At 40.7% G+C, this 22,957-nt stretch overlaps 1 protein-coding gene across 1 annotated transcript in view; it reads right to left on the reverse strand.

Moving 5' to 3' along the window:
- The window catches only part of NECTIN1 (nectin cell adhesion molecule 1), a 207,392-nt gene that overhangs the window by 12,678 nt on the left and 171,757 nt on the right, over window positions 1–22,957 (reverse strand). The window contains exons 6-8 of the mRNA XM_069946463.1: window positions 14,094–14,241; window positions 10,914–11,001; window positions 10,527–10,637 (exon numbers count right to left, since the gene is read on the reverse strand). Of these exons, the coding sequence (XP_069802564.1) occupies window positions 10,527–10,637; window positions 10,914–11,001; window positions 14,094–14,241 (347 nt within the window). The remainder of the gene's footprint in view (window positions 1–10,526; window positions 10,638–10,913; window positions 11,002–14,093; window positions 14,242–22,957) is intronic.

Raw genomic sequence — 22,957 nt, forward strand, 5'->3', positions numbered from 1 at the left:
AAAAATATCAAAAAAACTGAATTAGCCTAATGAATCTAAAAGACTACAGGGAATTTGTTCATTCGGTAACTCAGGGTTATTACTTAGGGAATAAAGGATTGGATTTATAAAATTATTCAGCTTTACATGCAGATCATGGACTACCTATATATAAACTGTAACATTATATTAATTACAGAGCCAAAATGAAACACAATTTCCCAGGTTCTTTTATACAGACAACATCAAAATGAACAATCCTCACTATGATTGTCTGGTCAACTTTTCTCAGCAAAAAAATTCCAACAATATGATACAAAAAAAAGGAATCAAAGGGGTTGAGATCCTAAGCCAAATAAAGCCTGTCCTTTCTTGAAATGATAGAGGTTGCAGCAATGGCAGAGTCCACAGAATAATGGAAGGTGAGGCACTTTTGTTCCTTAATGACATTTAAACACTGCTTTGAGGGCCGAAAAACTGATTCAATGCTATATATTGAACTGAAACCAATGATTATACCGCTACTAACCTACAACTGGTACCATAGAAAAGACAGAACTAGTCATTTAGCTATATATTGCATTTCTCCCAATAGGACACAAATATGTGTGAAGGATAACCATAAACAGTAATTGACAACAAGTAGATACTACTAAGCAGTGATGAGCATGAATCCTATATATTATTATAGGCTTTGTACAGTCTGGAAAGGAGAGAAAAGGCCCATAGCAGTAATGGAAGTAAAATACCTGGGTCATCTGTAAAACATTTTCCATGGTACTTTGTATGATTTTACTGCACGTACCCATCATTTCGTGTTTGGTTTACACATTTACTCTCCTGTTAGTAGTTATCCCTGTTTTCTAGTAATTACAGTCCACAGCGCTGCAGAGAAACCTATTGTATGAGCAGAGATTGACAACACAGATGGCCATGCAGAACATGTTTGCACATTAGAATAGTCGTGTGGTCTTCTCAATTCTCCTGAATGAAACAATGTTGCAAACCTTCAGCTAAGAAATAGAGAAATGCCACTAATGGTCTACACTACTAATAACTAAAATTAAAACGCTACTTAAGTCATGCTTAAAAGGACACATGCGTGTAGGGTGAAGCGTGCAGGACATAAATAGGAGTGAAAGGAAATGTCCTGGTTGTATAGATAACTAGGAAAATGTGGTAAAGATGGAAGGTCACAGTGATGTGCTGATCACTACTGTTTGATGAGGAGCAGTGGGAACAGAGTACCTTGAGGCCAGGCTGAGGGAAAGGCTAGGTTGCATGCTTTAGCGTAAGTGAGGCTGGATAGTTGCATACTCGACAAGGTCTCCGCTGGCGTGGATGGAGCTCCCGGTGGTGGGAGGTGACGCCAGGGCAGAAGTGTCCAGCTCAGCATACTGGACATCTATGTCCGTGTGATCAGAACTCTGCAGATCAGAGCACCAGAAAGTGAGACAGTGGGCCTAGTAAAGGTCAGTAGTTAGGAAAAGTGGGGATGGGGGTGGGGGTGGGGGGGGGAGGCAAGGCAGGAATAGGGAGCATAGAGGTATAAGGGGGGAAGGAACGAAGGAAGAAGAAAATAAAAGAAAACAGAAAAGAAACAAATGCAGGAAAAATAATGTAAGACAGATATTGTCACAAGCGGATAACCATCTGAGGCCTAACCAGGCAATCAGTGATCTAGATCCACTCAATAAACCTGCTTATAGGGATGTGTAATACACCTGTGATCTGCCATTTTATTCTCACTGTGAAAAAAGCAAAGTTAATTAAAACCACATTCTGTGTCGCTGAGATTTCACTGTAAGGGTATGTTCACATTGAGCAAATGGGGAGGAATTCCGCGGCAGAGAGTTCCTGCCTGCTTCAGTGTCACACGGAATCTCTAAGAGAGGGTTTGCGCGTCTCCGCTCTACTCTGCTCTCAATTCTTTGAATGGAGAGCAGAGGCGCGCAAGCCCTCCCATAGAGATGTCGTCTTACACTAAAGCAGGCGAGGACTCTCAGCCGTGGAAAGTCGCCCCATTTGTTTAGTGTGAACATACTCTTAGGCTATGTTCACACAACGTTTTTTCTTTTCCGTTTATAATTTTTTAAATGATGTCCGTCATTTTGAAGCTTGGCTGCCCGTCAGTGCAATAATTGCTGCTAGTACATTATTCTAGTTCAGGTGGACTAATTGACCTTTGGGTGTGTTTTTAATTGAAAAATCCATTGAATTTAAAAGTAAAAACGGAGAAAGACTGGTGAAAAAATAAAAAATGTGTGTGAACAACAAAAAAAACGTCCGCTGTTTGCAAAAGATGTCTGAAAATAATTGACATGATCATTATTTTGGCATGTGCATTGGACGTCCGTCCTTCCTTTGACTTCAATGCATTACATTAAATTGCGCCAATAACGGACATCTTTTTTTTAATAGAAAAATCGGAACGTCATTTCTCTTTTTTTGACGTTGTGTGAACATAGCCACAGGTATGAACAGTGTAATATAAACAAAAGAGAAAAAGAAAAGGAGCAATACAGTAACCATTAAAATTGTCATCATCATGTTACTAGTGATTTTTCTGCTGCTAAAATTATATGCAAGAAAAAACTAAATACCCCCAGAGTGAAAACACTTACTTTAACCCCAGACTCTTAACCATGTAGTCCTGACTATCATGGGATCAATGGATGTCGTCTGATAGGGTTCCCTTACAGCCCACCTGTACACTTGGGCCTCGGACTGTGGTTTCCATGATACATCCAGAAATCTGAATACTAAATTACAGAAAGCCAAAAGAATGGGCTAGCCAAAAGTCATAGAGGATTCTCTGATTAGGGAGGACAATGTAGATGACACTTTGAGACTAGAAAGTCAGTAATTTCTTATATTTTAGGAAAATTTCATCAATAACCATTACAACCTGTTATGGCTCTTTCAAGTTGAACACTGAGCACTGCGCCACTAACCTTTTATGCAGGTATAGTTTATATGTTTATAAAATAGGTGCTTTATATGATGGGCATGTCCTTCCCTGTCAATATCGGACTTAACAAATTTTCTGATGGACTTTTTTTCTGATAGCACTTTGAGGTTGTTGTAAAAGTGGCATACAAATGCAGTCTATGTTTAGGTTTAAATCAAAGACTTACAGGTAGAAATATTTTTTTTAAGTTGTTGTTATTGGGAATATTTAGAAGAATCACAGATGTACAGTACACTACCGTTAAAAAGTTTGGGGTCACATTGAAATGTCCTTATTTTTGAAGGAAAAGCACTGTACTTTTCAATGAAGATAACTTTAAACTAGTCCTAACTTTAAAAAAGTACACTCTATACATTGCTAATGTGGTAAATGACTATTCTAGCTGCAAATGTCTGGTTTTTGGTGCAATATCTACATAGGTGTATAGAGGCCTATTTCCAGCAACTATCACTCCAGTGTTCTAAAGGTACAATGTGTTTGCTCATTGGCTCAGAAGGCTAATTGATGATTAGAAAACCCTTGTGAAATCATGTTCACACATCTGAAAACAGTCTAGCTCGTTACAGAAGCTACAAAACTGACCTTCCTTTGAGCAGATTGTGTTTCTGGAGCATCACATTTGTAGGGTCAATTAAATGCTCAAAATTGCCAGAAAAAGAGAACTTTCATCTGAAACTCGACAGTCTATTTTTGTTCTTAGAAATGAAGGCTATTCCATGCGAGAAATTGCTAAGAAATTGAAGATTTCCTACAACGGTGAGTACTACTCCCTTCAGAGGACAGCACAAACAGGCTCTAACCAGAGTAGAAAAAGAAGTGAGAGGCCGCGTTGCACAACTAAGCAAGAAGATAAGCACATTAGAGTCTCTAGTTTAAGAAACAGACGCCTCACAGGTCCCCAACTGGCATCTTCTTTAAATAGTACCCGCAAAACACCAGTGTCAACATCTACAGTGAAGAGGATTTTGGGCTTCAGGGCAGAGTGGCAAAGAAAAAGCCATATCTGAGACTGGCCAATAAAAGAAAAAGATTAAGATGGGCAAAAGAAGACATTGGACAGAGGAAGACTGGAAAAAAAGTGTTGTGGACGGATGAATCCAAGTTTGAGGTGTTTGGATCAGAAAGAAGAACGTTTGTGAGACGCAGAACAAATGAAAAGATGCTGGAAGAATGCCTGACGCTATCTGTTAAGCATGGTGGAAGTAATGTGATGGTCTGGGGTTGCTTTGGTGCTGGTAAGGTGGGAGATTTGTACAGGGTAAAAGGGATTCTGAACAAGGAAGGCTATCACTCAATTTTGTAACGCCATGCCATACCCAGTGGATAGAGCTTGATTGGAGCCAATTTCATCCTACAGCAGGACAATGACCCTAAACACACCTCCAAATTGTGCAAGAGCTATTTACAGCAGAAGCAGCAGCTGGTATTCTATCGGTAATGGAGTGGCCAGCGCAGTCACCAGATCTGAACCTCATTGAGCTGTTGTGGGAGCAGCTTGACCATATGGTACGCCAGAAGTGCCCATCCAACCAATCCAACTTGTGGGACCTGCTTCTAGAAGCGTGGGGTGCAATTTCTCCAGCTTACCTCAACAAATTAATAGCTAGAATGCCAAAGGTGTGCAATGCTGTAATTGCTGCAAGAGGAGGATACTTTGATGAAAGCAAAGTTTGATGTAAAAACAATGTTATTTCAAATACAAATCATTATTTCTAACCTTGTCAATGTCTTGACTCTCTTTTCTATTCATTTCACAACGTATGGTGGTGAAGAAGTGTGACCTTTCATGGAAAACACAAAATTGTTCGGGTGACCCCAAACTTTTGAACGGTAGTGTACGAATAGATGACCAAATGGCCACTCTACTGTATGAGGTTGAGATCTTTAGAGGCCATAGATGTACAGTAAATGTGTTGTTATGAGTCCAGAAGGAATCCTTGTAAAAAAATGTGTAAAGTGTATTGTCCTGGAAATGTGTATATTATTGTATGAAATTATATTATACATAGAGATGAGCAAATCACTCGGCAATTTGTTATGTGAACTTTGCGAATAATCGTGCAAATTTGTGAATATTTGCGAAAGGCACACAATTTTTTTTAAAAATAAAACAGGCAAATTATAGTAGCTACAATAGTGGGACTATTACAGATACGACATGGAGAGAAAGGAGCTGCTGCAAATCCCACCTATGGCTGACACTAATGCCACTCGGCTATATTTAAAAACCAACGCCAGGAGGTTGGTATATAATTTGATCAAACCATATTGCCCCATGTACCATGTGCCGGTCTTCTGGTTCATATGGGTCCCTACACTAACGCCACACTTTTTCGGTCAGCGACCGCCAACCCCGCAAAGCGTGCACAAACAGGAACAGGTTTTTTTTTTTTTTGGGGGGGGGGCACTTTGGGTTTGGGGGGGGGACATTGGGGTTCCATGGCCTCCCTTCCCTGCATGTGCATGCTTTGCGGGGTTGGCGGTCGCTGACCGACACAGTGTGGAGTTAGTGTAGGGACCCATGTGAACCAGGAGACCTGCACGTGGTACATGGGGCAATATGGTTTGATCAAACTATATACCAACATCCTGGCGTTGGTTTTTAAATGTAGCCGAGTGGCAATAGTGTCAGCCATAGGTGTGATGTGCAGCAGCTTCTTTCTCTCCATGTCGGGACTATTACAGATTAGCAATTTTTTCTAAATTTGTCTAAATTGGAAAATGTCAACTTTTAAAAAATTTCAATCAGCATGTTAATCATTCAATTTCCGCCATGGACAGTAGTGGACGTTGATGGATCAGTGCGTAATATCAATTTTCTCCAAGGACAACAGTGGACATTGGTAAATGAGCACCCAGTGAGTTATTAAGATGGAGTGCAGTGTGACTTCCTATAATGCACAACCAGCAACCAGTGACTTGGTATAATGAACATCAGTCACCCAGTTACTTGGCATACTGGGCAATGGCTTCACTGCTCCCACACAAAATGACTCACAATCTACCCTCCCCTCCTCTCCTCTCCTCTCTGTCCCTATCTCTCTGTATTTCTCTCCCTGTTCTTTCTGCCTGCTGCTACCTACTCTCCACTATACACAGCCGACTGACCGCCTCCAGGAAGTGAATCCCCTTTATATGGGGGGGTTTGCTGACATCCCATTGGGGCTTGCAGCTGATTGGATGGGTGCAAGGGATTATGGATAATCCCTTGCTCCTGCCAAAAGACAGTTCTGTGAGTTAACATAAGCGACCGCCATGTTAAGTAATTTTGGAAAGTGAATCTGGCAAATTCGCGAGTCATTACAAAGCTAATTAAATGCCCGATTTGCCACGAATCGTAATTCGTCAGATTTGCTTCGCTCATCTCTGGCAATGCTGAGAATTTATCAGACCTTTTCCTGCCTATTGGACTAGTTTTCCTATTCATTGCATTGGCTTACCATAGGAATTTACATTGTATTTGGCTGCTGGTTTTGTTCTTTTATAGCGCCTCTAGGAAATCAGTTCTGAGGCACATCTATGATACATTATTTTTGGCATCATTCATGATACACATTTGTGTGTTGAAAGCCGAATAGCCCAAAAAGGGTTTCAACCCAAGATAGTGCAACTAGTTGAGTGCTGACACTACAGCCTGCCTGTCTAACCCTCCCAAATCATTCAGTTTACCTGCTCTGAAAAACCTGGCTTCCATCATGCAGAATGACCTTACATGTAGTACAAATGAAGGGCAATTGTAACAATCTATTTTGTCAGTGATATGGGGGTGCCTAATAAATTGCTAGATCTGTGTATGTAGCTTCAGGCTGCCTAAGGATACCTCTGTTGAAGATACAGCCCAGATCTACTTAGAGTGAACATCATTTGTCTCTTTTAACTTAATTTCACTATGGAAACAAGTTCTTTTTTATATTGTCTCAGAAAAAGTCTGACGTCCACAAGGTCCAGTAAGGGAGCAATTTCTATAATGTATGTCATGTTTCTGCAGGTTCTGTTCCTTTCTTGTCCATATAAAAGATTGACAGAATCAGATATGGTGCATATTTCTATTCAATGGGACACAATATGTGCATTGGTTCACTCTCTGTGATATAATCCAATTTTTAGACTACAGTATTACAGAGAAAATTATGAGAATTCTATATACCAACAATTCACTGCAATCGCTATGCACCTATATTGCAATTTTTTTAGAAGGAGTCTCGAATTACTTGAAAGCATCTTATAAGGTTGATATACCCTACAATTTTATTCTGTGTTGTGTAAGATACTGATTTATCAAACTACCAGTAACATTGCTTTGTCTGGCTTGTCTTGGCTTTATTTTATGCTATGAAAATGATTATGTAATTTAGCCAATCAGATTGCAATGTATAAGAAATCCATGTAAATGAAAAAAAGCAGCATCTCTCAATTCTGGACGACTTGAAATGGTGAATTGACCATGGTGAAATGGTGAATTATTTTGAGAAAATAAGCTTAAAGAGAACCTGTTACCCCCGTGCCGGGGTGACAGGCTCCCGACCCCCCGCTACAGCCCCCTATACTCACCTGATCCTGCCGGGTCCCGCTTCTGGATCTGGTCGGGTCACGGAGATATCAGCCGATGCAGCCCGCCGCGCGCTGAGAGATGAGTCCAATGCTCATAGAGAATGACGGAGCGCTGGACTCTTCGTCATTCTCTATGAGCGTTGGACTCATCTCTCAGCGCATGCGCCTGGCTGCAGCGTCTGATATCTCCATGACCCGACCGGATCCAGAAGCAGGACCCGGGATCAGGTGAGTATAGGGGGCTGTAGCGGGGGGTCGGGAGCCTGTCACCCCGGCATGGGGGGGGGGGGGACAGGTTCCCTTTAAAGGAACATGAATACCTAGAAATCAACAATAAAAGAAAAGTGTCTGGAGAATGTTCAACATGGCCTATGAACAAACAGCCTCCTAGAAATCCTGCTGCAAGTGCAGGGAATAATCTTCATATCTCTTCAATTTTTGCCTGCCCAGGATCCTCAGGGGCGGGGCTACTCCGTGAGATACATGTAGAAGAATTTCTTATATATTGCAGCATAAATTGTAAATATGAGACAAAATAAGACCATGGGAGATTTAAGTGATTTTTGATCTATCCTTAGGATAGACGATTAATTGCTGGTCAGCAAGGTGATAACACTAGGTACTCCTAGTGATTAGTTGTTCTCCAGGGATACCATGGACAGATCTAGGCTGTGAACTGTGTCAAAAGTAGATGGTTCCTACTGGGGACTGGGAGCTCCATTTAGTGGGAGCTGAAGTAACTGGGCATGTTCACTATGCAGTAAATGGAGCCAACTGCTTCCAGCACCATTCACAGCATCGATCTGGCAATCCTGATGAACAGCTTATTGGTGAGGGAGCCAGGTGTCGGCACCCCATTGGTCAGTGATTAATAGGCCATCATTCATTTTTGCCTTAAAGAATTTTTTTTATTGGGAATTTAAAGGAGTTGCGTCATGAGTTGAGATAAGCTAACCTCGAGCACTGTTGGGTTCTTCTGAATCTGAATGCTTTACATTTAATACTGGTGGCTGAAGAAGTTGCTGGCAGCCCTAGGGAGTCCTGATAAACATGAATACAGCCTATGGGTGCTGTCACACGTACCAGATCCGCAGAGGCTTTCAACCTCCGGATTCGCTGCGAAATCCGCTGCGGATCCAGTGCCATGAGAGCAGTCCCTATGAGAGCTTATACTCGCAGTGGGATTGACATGCCACTGTGAGTATAGAAGTTAACCGCCTGCCGCCCGCCACTGAGAGCATACATTACCTGCTCGGCGCCGCTGCTGTATGTGAGGCTCCCATTGGTCCTGCTCAGCCAATCAGTGCATGACAGCACTGATTGGCTGAGCATGACTGGAGCCGGGAGCCTTACATGCAGCCGCGGTGCCAAGCAAGTAATGTATGCTCAGTTCAGTTAAAATCTCCTGATCTGTCCCATTAGTATAGGCAGTTGGTTTTCACTTTACATGCAAGCAAGGGGAAAAGTGTAACTACTGTTGCATGGCAACAGTAGGGTCACAGTTCAGAGAGGAAACCAGGAAGTAATCAGATACATAGGGAAGAAAAGCAGTACAGTGATGATTACTAAGTGGTACACATCTGATTTTACCTTTTGTGCTCTATGATACAACCCCTTTAGGGCTCTTTTGCCCTTAATTTACCTTTTGGAGTCTGGAGTCAGATGAAATGTAGGGTTATAGTTCTATACTGTCACTAGAGGAAAATCAATTTTTTTGCAGATTTTTATGAACTTTGACGCCTTAAAATGTGAAAAACACGTCTGCAACAACCTGATATCTCTATGCATGCAGTGCCCTTTTAAACAGGTGATAACATACAGGAAAATCACAATTGCCAATCTTCATTTCTATAGTTTCATGAAGTGCTCTTGGCTATATTTAATGAGAGGGCTTTTAATTTTCTAAAGGGGGAACCTTGGCGTCATCATGATTGTCTGCATAACTCAGAAAAATCATTTTACAATCCTACCATGCATTTATCGTATATAGCAGAGAAAATGTAAATTTATTATATAAAGAGCATTGACAGGAGTCAGCCAGCTCCATGGGGAGAATGCCAATAGAAATACGATGATGTACAGTAATTTCTGCAGAATCAGATATGTATTCATCTGGAAAAACACGTATTTATCGGCTGTCACACTGATAATACATGTCACTCAACTTCATGAAAGAGAGATTACACACTGACAAACAGTGATACTAATAGCCTCTAGTTGACAGAAGAAATGTAATCTCTGACACAGACGTAGCCACATCGGCATAGATAAACATGCTATTTTGTACCAGACTTGACACTACATCTGCAGTCAGAATATTTTCATGGCTCTTATTATTCCAGGGAAATCTCTTCGGAGAACCTATTATTTGAGAGAACCTGTTTATCCGGTGGCAGAGTTTTTGACTCTATGGTCATTGGGCTTTTTCTGCAACAAAGGAAATGCATGAATGAACCTTGCAATTGAGAAGTCCAGAACATGTGTGCAATAGATATGGCATGAACAAAGACCATATCAGAAGGATCATGTTGCAACAATGGAGCATAAATGTGTTTGTTCTCTTATCTACTTTATATTGAGTGGACTCTTAGTGGCTACGAGTGTGTACATCTGATTGTATAATGGTATAGATGGGTACCCCTCAATTCAAAAACCATATGAAGAACATACTGAAAAGGCTGTCCAGTAGATACTAGATTATTCTGGTGTAAAGGCACCAGGATTGTCAATATCTTACAGAACCTTGGTGCCAGCAATACCATTGAACCATATTGCTCATTAATGTAACTTTCATTTGATCTAGCTTCCACTGTGCCGGTTTTCACAATATACACTGGTGTTTCTTCAATATTTAATATCCCTCATCATCACCTGTTAGATTTGAATGTGGATCCAGAAAAATGGCTTGGGGATTCCTGGTATAAAATATAATGTAGTTGTTAAAAGACAGAAAAATGGTCAATACCAGTTGACTTGACTTTACTTTGTATATGTGTATATTGTCATCTTAATATTAATATCTTACCCTTTGGTCGCAATAGGGGATGTTGTCTGAGGCTGACATGTCATAATATGGAGTTTGTATTGGCAGCGTTATTATCTCCTCTTCTGCTTTCACAGGGTCCAAGTGCACAACCTGTAGTGGTAATAACATGTATAAGCATATGTCCAGACTGATACGCCATGTGCTATAGCTTTCATGTCTGTCACCTGAAGATCATCATTTTAATTAGTGCTTAACAGGTTGAAGATTTATTTTGAGCTTTTTTGCCACCACAGTTTATCCTTTTTTTAATTTAGTTTAACCAGGATTATTCCCCTCTATACAGTATAACATTATAGTCTACTCTATACATGCAGCCTTGATGGACATTTTCTATGGACTCTGAGGACAGGCTTCCTACATTGATACCTGGATGTCATGAGCTGTTAGATGTGTCTTCATCTCAGATTTCTTCTTGGGTGGAGGAGCTGGTTTATGAGATGGAGGGAGATCTACCCTGAAAAGTAATAAATAACACATTACTGATATGTCATCATAATATATGGAGAATAATATTCACAGGTGTTTTGGTAGAAGATAGATTTACCACTAGGTAAATATATTATACCTCAAAGAAAGCGTCAGTGTGATCAGAGCATATAACTAATTGGCTGTTATGAACTAAAACAATTTATAATAATGTAAAATTATGGGGGGATTTAACAAGGCCTCTAATGTGCTGGTTGTAAATAATCTCCCACCTGTGCATGGGCATATTGGTATATGTGGAGGTGCACGTCTCTACACAAATCCTTGTGCAGTGCAGCTGCATTGTACCCTCACTAAAATCTATGCTAGTCCTGAAAATATGTGAGATGCAAAATATATAATGATATAATGCCAAAAACATAGGCCCTATTTTATGTTAATGTATCAACCTCACTTAGCTTTAGAAGCAGATAGGGCAAGAATAAAGGAACTAAAACTGGTGACCTGGGGTAAATATTTTTGGTATAATGCAATGTTCTGTTGAGCTCCTGCACCTTCCTAAGCACCTAACGTCCATGTCAGGGACATTATAATGTGTTAATGCATCATGCGGAAAGTCCAAAATTGGTGTCTGTGTGATTGAGGAAGTGTGTATCATCTTTGAGAGATGGGGGACATTTTTTTTAATTTTACCTTTCTTATTTTACATATATATTTTTATTTTAATTTTTAATTTGTCTTTTTTTCCTTTACCATATGGGCACATGTTAGCTGTAAGCACATAGCCTATGTTTTCCCTGCTGTGAGCATATACAGATAATTAATAACAGAGATCTAATGGTAACAATGCATTGGAACACTATCTACAGTGACCTGTATGAGAAACCACAATCTGCATGCCTCTGGGTCCTCTATTCCAAGCCCTGTGATATAATTACTAATGTCACAGGATTCCCCAGCATCCACCAGGATGTGCCAGGAGTACCCTGTCATAGTACAGGGTCGAGCTGTCGTTGTGACAGCCGGACCTGCCAATCGCTCTACATGCAGGAGTCAAATGTAACCATGATAATTACTGGACTGCAGGTAAAATAACCAGCTCCGCAGTCTGTTAATTTACACAGTGGAGAACCCACTGCAGACTAAATTTCATGGGTATCCATGTCCTGGCCCTTCCATGAGATCTTTGTAATAAGGGGGGCTTTATACAGCTGTTATACAGCTGCATCATGTTTGTGTTTTTACTGTCCAGAATTAAATGCGGTTCCACCAATTTCCCACCAATGGTTATATTCACATGGTATATTTGTAGGTGTAGTTTGAAATGAAATATAATTCAAACTGCATATTTTACATCTGTAATGCATCACCCATGAATTATGTTGAATTTAATGGGAATATGCTTCACAGTGCTCGTGGTGTTTTGTTACCCATGTAATTTGTACAACTATAAAAAGATGTTATATGTTATTTCTTTTGATGTGGATTGTATGCATATTGTATTGGGGTGGATGCTAAACACACACACACACACACACACACACACACACACACACACTCTAAAATGCATAAAAGAGCTCCCAAAAGCTCCTTCAAATGAAGGGTTTCTGCCCTGAAATACATGTGTATATCTCGGCTTCTATTTTACACTGTGTGAACTTACCCTATGGGCATTATTTCAGGTTTCCTACTTTGCTAGTAACACAGGAGAAGCCTTGTTTTCTGTTTTCCCTTTCAGATCTCTATATGTGGCTTATGTAACTTCTCAGTAGTTATATCACTAGCACATTATTACTCATTTCCTGCAGCATCTTTCTATATCAGAAACATGTTGGAAAATGGTTAATATAATGTTGCTGAAAAACATTTCAATAAATCTCTCTGCATGATGGGCTGAAACTCGCAAGTCTACTAAATTACATTTTACTTAGGGCAGTGGGTGTATGGAGTCCTGCAATGTTACACTATATGTGAAAAGATAATGCTAGGGATGTGAAAAATATATGAAGCATGGAACTGTACAACATTTTAAGAAACGTGTCCAGTAAAATGTGTTATGATTGCAAAACATCCCTGCCCAGGTGCCTAAGAAGTTCTGCTATTGGAAGAAAAGCTGGTGATTTTAAATAGGACCCCCTGACCTATCTGTTTTACAAATTACTATACATACAATAACTATGAAACAACAATTCTGGAACATCTTTTATTATAGCTCTGTGATGTGCTGTTCTTTAGTTATTCTTACTAGAAATGTATGGCTGAATATCCTTGTGGGTGTTACCAGCTGGAGGTGTGCCCCCGCCCAGTCTGATACTATCCAATCAGAGCTGGCAGTGCCAGACACACCCACAACTGGTAACATGCAGTTGGTTATTCAGCCATACATTTCTAGTACAAATAAGAGGAATGGCACAGAACAGAGCTATAAAAAAGATGTTACAAATTGTTATTTTATGGGCAATGCATGTTTTTGCTAAAACAGATTGGCCTGGAGTGGTGACAGGTTCCCTTTAAAAGTGGTAAAAAAAACTTTGAAATATTTACAAGCTAAGAAGGTGATGCATAATGGAAAACATTCAGATACATGTGGAATGTAATATTTTGGAATTGTGTATTAGTGCTGAAAATGTTATGAATCAAGCAGGAATTAATAAGGGTACCTGCTTGGTTCCTAACCTCGAAATGGCACAAAATAATAAATATAAAGGGGTACTCCAGTATACTTGACTCTATTCAAAAGTATACAATACAAAGTAAAAATCTTTATTGTATAGTAATGAGATCTTCCTGTGTTTTTGATAACAACAACGTCACATGGGGATGTTCTAAGGATTCATAATATTACAACATACAGTAGTTAAGTAATGATCAAGTAAAAATCAATGTTTGTGGAGACAAGGACATTTTTCAGTAAACCATGGGGAGTTTATTGGTGCCACTAAGACATTCTCCACTATATTGCTTCTTATATTAATTTCACAGTTAAAGGTCAACACTTGTTCTGTACACAACAATAACACTGATACCACTTGATCTTTGTGTGTGGCAGCACACTAGGCATAACACTATTCCTGTAGATAAAGGATCACATATGCGGTTGTGTAACAGTTTAACACTCACATATCACTGTCTGTGTCAGATCGCTGTTTCTGTTTTTTTCTTCTCATCAGAAATGCACTCACTGCTACAGTAATTATAAGTAGAGCTGCAACCACGCCCCCGAGGATCCCGAGTTGACTTCCGGACAGGCCTTGAGGTAAAGGCTTATCTGAAAGAAGCAAGGTTGAGTAAAGAATTAACAAGATGTTACTACTACTACTACAGCTTTCAATATTAGCTTAAAGTGTACCTCTAGTGATTATTATATCATCCATCCATTTAAAATTTGACGCTGGAAAATGTTTCCTAGTGCACATTCTTCCCATGCCCATTGTATATAACTATGTATTAGCGGGCTGTAGTAACAGCTGCTGCTGCCTTAAGCACTAAACCTGAAGACGCCTCATCTTGAGGAGTGTGGGGAAGAGTGGTTTCATAATTGTGTTTTTCATGGTTTTTAACTGCTTAAAACAAATTTCCACATTGAATCAATGATTAGAGCCATCTCCATATTGTCAGAAGAAATTTTCACCACAGGATTGGTAGGTAATAGCTCCAGGCATCACATTAAAACACTGACACACCAGACCTGAACAATACCCCCACCCCCTCGAAAAGACACCAGATTTAATGGCAATGGTTTCTTTCACCCTGCTCCCTGGTGCTGCCCCCCTGCAAGGTGCTGCCCTAGGCACCAGACCACGAGTGCCTAGTGGTAAATACAGCCCTGTGTATTAGGAGACAAAGCTTCCAGCTCTGTCTCCAAAACGAAACCTAATGCCATAGAGAAGCATAGAACAGTGCTGCATGATAGACATTTTTTAATATTGGAGGTACTTTAAGCTTCAAGATAAATGGAATGGGTCTGTGTTGTTGTTGCATCTTTTTTCCGCACTCTGTGCAGAGTGACCAATGAGGAAACTGAAGCGCCAGGCAAAGAAAGTGCATCCGAGAAAGATAAAGAGAAACTGACAGCATAGATATGTGTATATCCATACTGTCAGTTTCCAGATCACAAGCAGCAGGCTATACTTACAAGCCATGCTGCTTGTCATCCAGAAGCATCTGGTTCTCCAGTCCTCCAGCTGCTGCTGTAACTTCAGGCTACTGTATTCTCCTGAACTATTGACAGCTGGAGGAGACAGGGACTGAAGATACAGCCGGAGTGAGGACCGGAGAGCAGGAGAACAGCATCACAAGCAGCGAGGCTGGTAAGTATAGACTGCTACATGTGATCTGGAATTTAACATCACGGATATACACATATCTGTTCTGTCCATTCCAGGGCTGCATGAGTGAAGAATCGTTCATGCAGCCCATCTGCCAGATTTCGCGTCCCATGTAAAGGCAGAGCAAATGAGCTGCCGATCTTGCTGATCGGTGCTCGTTTGTGTCCCCCACCACCGAGAAATAAGTGTGTCTAAAAGGACCCTAAGTCTCTGAGAATAATCAGGGTGCTTAAAGACCACTAATGTGTTTCCAGTTTACTATGCAGCTTTCTTGCTATTCTCATTTTCCAGGCTGTGTTTGTCCTTGCTTTTGCTTGATTATTTAGACCTGATATTGACTTCCTGGTATTTATCCAATCTGACCAGCTCTCTGTCTGTCTTTTTGATTCTGACCATTTGGTGTGTTTATCTGGTTTTCTTTTATGTTGTAATTTTGCATCTCCATGCTCATCAGGTATTGACCCAGCCTGTCTGACCTCTCTCCATCTCTTGTGCACTTATCTCCATGTAGTTGGGGGCCACCATTTAGGGTGGATCATCCAAGTAGGAAGTGACAGTGGTGTGGGTAACAGTAGGACTGCACCAACCCTCCCTATCATGACAGGAAAGGAGGAAAAAAAAGTATAGAGAAGACTCAGGAGCTGAGGTGCCTCCTTTTATCTGCAGCTGACACCCACAACTAAAGACTGACATCAGCAATCACAATAATGTCAGTCATTTAACTCTCTAAAAACCACAATCAATAGTTATCACAGCAGTTAGAAGGTGTCTGCCCTGTCAAACCCTTATGCTGATTGGCTACCATGGCAGCCGGAGACTTTTGAAGGCCTCCTTACCTGCCAAGGTAAATCTGCTTGTACAGCTTTCCTGAAAAAGTTCCAACATTATTATTGATAAAACGAACTACAGAGCACTGTGCAAAAAAAATGAGGTTTACACAGCTCTGTAAACTGAACATTTCAGAAATATGGCAATGTGTCAGAATATGGCAATATGGATCATTTCTATTTTTAAAAGGATTGCCATTAAAATTAGAATTTTTTAAAAGTACAACATTGCAAAAACTAGGTGAAATGGTTATTGCTGTAATCGTATTGACCAACAGAATTGGAAAATGGCAGAAAAGTAAAAAGAAAGCCCACATGTGGGGGTAATTATAGGCTTCTTTATTGTTTTGCTGCACAGTAAGGAAGGAAGCACAGTTTTTTATTTGCAAGAAAAACCCCTATAAGTAAGTTCAATGCCTATGCTCATTGGTTATTCATTTGGATTTTTTTGGAAGAAAAATAGAAAGCATCAAATGACACACACAAATTGAAATCAAATATAATCTAAAAACTATATTTACTTATTTACTTACCTGAATACCTGTATACTAATTAGGATGGCATAAAATTTAGAGTACCACATACATAAAGTACACACTTAGTAAACCCCCTTCCCCCTACACACACAGAATGTACCCAATCACACACAAAGGGCCCATTTAAAACTATAAGTGCAAGAATGCCCATATAGTAAAAAGGGGCACAATGAAGTGAACTGTAAAACTGCTCAGATGCATATGCCTGCCCATCTATCTATCTATCTATCTATCTATCTATCTATCTCCTATCTATCTATCTATCTATCTATCTATCTATCTATCTATCTATCTATCCATCTATCTATCTATCTATCTATCTATCTATCAGCTGTGCGCTGCTCCCCGCACTTCAGCAGCATGCGGTCAGCTCTCTCCTGGTGCCGACAACGTCTCCAACAACCGGCCCAGCTGGAAGGATCGACAGTTCTTGCCGCGGCTGGGGCTTCACCACCCCCAGCCCAACGGCTTTGGTGTTTTGCATTAAAGTTAATGTGATTGGCGGCTGTCACCGCCAGTCAACTATGGTTGGGGTTTGGGTGGCTAGGGTCTCTGCCCCAATCACAATATGGGGCTGGGCCTCAAGCTCCATAAGACTATTTCCCTCATCTTCCTCCTTGCCTGCAATAGAGCCTAGTTTACTAGTGTGTCTTGACCTAGCGTTCCCTGCATTCGTGTATATGGTATTCTGACTTCTGGCTTTTTGGACTTTGACTATTCTCTTGGATCACGTTTTGTACTGCGACACTCTCTTGTTGCTTACTTGGACCTCTCACCCTGTTATATTGTGTTGTGTTTGTTTTGTCTTTGTTCGGTGTTCACTTATATAGGATTAGGGACCGTCAAGCAGTTATCTGCTGCCGTTAGGGTTGTTGAGAGGCAGGAACAGCGGGGTGGGTGCCAGCGTTAGGGCTGCACCTGTCCTTTGTCATCCTGGTCCCATATCCTATCTATCTATCTATCTATCTATCTATCTATCATCTAACTATCTATTATTCTATGATTCAATTTAAGTACGGTACTTTAGCCATAGATTGTTGCTATAGTATTTTAGCTAGAAATTATCTATCAAATAAATATACTGTAGATCAGTTCACTTTCTTGATACTTCCAAAAATTGTTCAGATTATAAGCAATCATATATGCTTCAGTAGTGAAGTAGACAGAAATTAGGTGTTTTTTGTTACCACGTAACTGCTGCACCTTTAGGATTTCCATGTGGCATTGTATTTCTCAGTTGGCACCAGTCTCGCACACCTGACCTTGGTTATAATGAGTGTATTTGTTTGTGTGAGCTTCATATCATTTGTACTATAAAAGGACCAGGCCTTTGTTATGTGAAATTGTGGAATTTTGCATTGTACTGTTTTCCTTTGTAGAAGCTCCGGTGGGCCTTGTTTGTTGTGGGTCAAATACCCTCCAACACTGAGAAGAATAATGCAGATCCTCCGCGCTTCAACACTCACTGGCTGCAATGTTTTACAAAGCTTTTCTCATATCATGCCTTAGTGAAACAATTATTTCTGTATGAGCAGACTTGTGTGTTATAAGAAATCATATGGTATATTCATGGTCGACTGGGCTAGAAATGAACCCTTCTGATATCCTGAAATTTTGGATGTATATATGTTAGAAGGGGGTTTCCCATCTGAACACCTGCTATTAATATGCCCCCATATAGGACCCCTCTTTATAAGCCAAAGTGCAGACTTAAAGGAAAAGTACAGCGAAAAATGTTATTAAAGTATTGTCCCCCAGAAGTTATACAAATCACCTATATACACTTAATACAAGAAATGCACATAAAGTGCTTTTTTCCTGACACTTACTACTGCATCAAGGCTTCACTTTCTGGATAAAATGGTGATGTCATGACCTTCCCAGAGCTGTGCGGGCTGTGGCTGCTGGAGAGGATGATGGCAGAGGGATGCTCAGTGTCCCTCCAGTGCCCTGTGTCCCTTTGTGTCCCTCTGCCATCATCCTCTCCAGCAGCCACAGCCCACACAGCTCTGGGAGTCGGGTCGTGACATCACCATTTTATCCAGGAAGTGAAGCTTTGATGCAGTAGTAAGTGCAGGGAAAAAAGCACTTTATAAGCATTTCCCTTAATAAGTGTATATTGGTGATTTGTATAACTTTTGGGGGGCAATACAATACTTAAAAATTTTCGCTGGACTTCTCCTTTAAAGAGTCACTGTTGTATTTTTTTTTTTGCAGAAATCAATAGTCCAGGCGATTTTAAGAAACTTTGTAATTGGGTTTATTAGCCAAATCTGCCATTATCTGCATGTAAAAAGCCTTTTCCCAGGTCCCCCCCTCCTTCCTCTTTTTCATCCACTCCAAAAAATCTGAAAATTGTGACTTGTTGCAGAAGTCATACCCTGTCTGTTCCTATAGAGAGGGGAGGGGGGAGGAGGAAGGAGGGAGTTAGCCGGCAGCAGAAAGCAGATAACAGAGGATTACAGGCACAGAGCTGGGTGACAGCTGTAATCCAAGCTCAGACAGGTCAGTGGTGATGGTCAGAAGAGATAAATGGTGAGGTGTTTGTAGATTAACTCTTTGTTGTCCTGTTCTGGTCTTTTCTTTAGCTCTCTCCATAGGAGAACAATGAAGACGGGGGGGGGGGGAGCTTCAAACTGCTTTTTCATGATAAAAATGCAATTTTCGGATAATAAACCCAATTACAAAGTTTCTTAAAATCGCCTGTACTATTGATTTCTGCAAAAAACGAAATTCACGACAGTGACACTTTAACCCCTTAACCCTTTGAGGACCAGGCCCAAAATGACCCAGTGGACCGCGCAAATTTTAATCTTAGTGTTTCCGTTTTTCCCTCCGCCCCTTCTAAGAGCTCTAGCACTTTCAGTTTTTTTTATCTACAAGGCCATGTAAGGGCTTATTTGTTACAGGAATAGTTGTACTGTGTAATGGCGTCATTCATTTTACCATAACATGTATGATGGAATTCCAAATATATTATTTATGAAGATATAAATTGGTGAAATCGCAAAAAAGAATGCAATATGGTAACGTTTGGGGGGTTCCTGTGTCTACGTAATGCACTATATGGTAACAGCGACATGACATTTTTATTCTATAGGTCAGTCCGAACACAACCATATGCAGGTTTACACAGATTCTCTAATGTTCTATATATTTTTTTTAAATGAAATCCTTTTTTTTGGCAATTAATTATAAATAAAATGGGACTATTGTGACGCTTATAACGGTTTTATTTTTTCACATATGAGGCTGTATGTGGTGTCATTTTTTCCGCCATGATCTCTAGTTTTTATTAATACCATATTTGTGAGGATCGGACGTTTTGATCACTTTTTATAATTTTTTTTTCTATATAATGTAACATAAAATCGGTAAACCGCGCACTTTTTTCCCTCTTTCCGTGTACGCCATTTACCGTTCGCAATGACGCTTGTTATATTTTAATATATCCGATAATTACACACGCTACGGTATATTATATGTTTATTTGTTTATTTATTTTTATATGTTTTATTTATATAATGGGAAAGGGGGGTGATTTCAACTTTTATTGGGGGAGGGGTTTTGGGGTAGTGTAATAGTGTTTTTAACTTTTTTTTTTTACACATTTGAAGTCCCTTTGGGGGACTTTTACATCCAGTACTTGGATTTTTACACTGACCATTGCTATGCCATAGGCATAGCGTTGATCAGTGTTATCGGCGATCAGCTCATTGAGCCTGCCTGTGCAGGCTCAGTGTAGCAGATCGCCGATCGGACCGCACGGAGGCAGGTGAGAGACCTCCGGCAGTCCGTTTTACTGATCGGGACCCCCGCAGTCACACTGCGGGGGTCCCGATCGGTAAGTGACAGGGGACTCCCCCTGTCACTTACACTTAAAGGAGTTTAAGGAGTTAATGACACGCGGCAGCACGATCGCTGCAGCGTGTCATTACCGGTGAGGTCCCGGCTGCTGATTGCAGCCGGCCCCCACCTCCTATGAAGCGCGCTCCGCTCCGGAGCACGCTTCATAGCGGGAGAAACACCCAGGGCGTACAGTTACGCCCTAGGTCGTCTGGGGACAGACTTCCATGACGTAACTATATGCCCTGGGTCGTCTAGGGGTTAAGGACAGAGCCTGAAATGGCCTTAAGGACAGAGACAAATTTTATGAATATGACCTGTGTCACTTTAGTCATTAATAACTTCGGGATGCTTTTACCTATCTGGCTGATTCTGAGATTGTTTTCTCGTGACATATTGTACTTCACATTTCCAGTAAAATGGAGTCGATACTCATAACGAATCTTTATGAAAAACACCAAAATAACATGAACAATTTTGAAAAAATGCATTTTTCCAACTTTGAAACCTTCCTGCGTATACAGAAAATGGTTATGCCACATAAATTATATATTAAATAGCATTAGCAACATGTCTACTTTATGGTGGCAGTATTTATTAAACTATATTTCATTTTTTTTAGACAATAGAAAGCTTAAAACATTAGCAGCAATTTTCCAAATTTTCTGTAAAATTTCAAAATCAGATATTTTCAGGGACCTGTTCATGTTTAAGTGTATTTGAGGGGCCTGTATGTTAGAAAGCCCCACAAAGCACCCCATTTCAGAAACTGCACCCCCCAAACTCTGCAAAAGCACATCCAGAAAGTGTTTTAACCCTTTAGGGGAGTCACAGAAATAAAAGCTAAGTGTGTAAGAAATTTGAAAATTTTTATTTTCTGTGCAGAGATTTTATTGTAATCCAATATGTTTCATAATGATAAACCTATTAGCAGAGAAATGCACCCCAATATTGATTGCCCCGTTTCTGCAGTTTATAGAAATACCCCATATGTGGCCCTATTGCGCTATTTGACGCAACCACGAGCCTCAGATATAAGGGAGCGCCTAGTGAATTTCAACGCCTCCGTTATATTTGGTTATTTTTGACCATACCACTTCAGGTTGGCAGAGGCTCTGGGGTGCCAAAACATTAAAAACACCCCTAAAGGGACACCATTTAGAAAACTAGACCCCTCAAGGAATGTAACAAGGGGTGCGGTGAGCATTTGGACCCCACAGGTGCTTCACAGACTTTCAGAACAATGTGGTGTAAAAAAGGAAAACTTCTATTTTTTACACTAAAATGTTGTTCTAGCCTTCATTTTTCATTTTTACAAGGGGATAAAAGAAAAAAAAACACCAAACGTGTAGCGCAGTTTCTCCTGAGTACAGAAATACCCCACATGTGGACATAAAGTGCCAAGCGGGCGCAGGACGAGCCTCCAAAGGGAAGGAGCGCCAATTGGCCTTTGCAAGCTGGATTTTACTGGAATGGATTTCAAGGGTCATGTCGCATTTACAGACCCTTCGTGCTGCCAAGACACTGGAAACCCCCCACAAGTGACCCCATTTTGGAAACTACACCCCTCAAGGAATCTAACAAGGGGTGCAGTGAGCATATGGACCCCACTGGTGACGGGCACAAATGTGGAACAAGGTGACGTGAAATGGAAAATTTTCATTTTTTCACTTTCTCGGCACAAATGTGGCCGTCATCAAGGGGTCCATATCCTCACTGCACCCCTTGATAGATTCCTTGAAGGGTGTAGTTTCCAGAATAGGGTCACTTGTGGGGGGTTTCCACTGTCTTGGCAGCACAAGGGCTCTGTAAATGCGACATGGCGTTCATCATCCATTCTGGCCAAATCCAGCCTCCAAAATCCAAATGGCGCTCCTTCCCTTCGGAGGCTTACCCTGCACCCACATGGCGCTTTATGTCCACATGTGGGGTATTTCCGTACTCAGGGGAAATTGCTCTACACATTTAGTGTTTTTTTTATCTTTTAACCCCTTGTGAAAATGAAAAAATCAAGACAAGGTCAATGATTTAGTGTAAAAATTAAACATTTTTTACACTAAATGTTGGTCTAGCCTTGATTTTTTCCTTTTCCACAAGGGGTTAAAAAAGAAAGTGAACTCAAAACGTGTAGGGTAGCTTCCCCTGAGTACGAAAATACCCCACATGTGGACATAATGTGCCATATTGGCACAGGGCAAGCCACCAAAGGGATAGAGCGCCATTTAGAGGCTGGAATGGAGGATGGAGGCCATGTCGCATTTACAAAGCTCCTGTGCTGCCAGGACAGTAGAAACCCCCCACAAGTGACCCCATTCTGGAAACTACACCCCATAAGGAATCTAACGAGGGGTGCAGTGAGCATATGGACCCCACTGGTGATATACACATATGTAGAACATGTGCCGTGAAAATAAAAAATAAATTTTTTTTATTTTCACGTCCCAAAT

This window comes from Dendropsophus ebraccatus, chromosome 12, assembly GCF_027789765.1.
Source record: "Dendropsophus ebraccatus isolate aDenEbr1 chromosome 12, aDenEbr1.pat, whole genome shotgun sequence".
Taxonomy (NCBI): domain Eukaryota; kingdom Metazoa; phylum Chordata; class Amphibia; order Anura; family Hylidae; genus Dendropsophus; species Dendropsophus ebraccatus.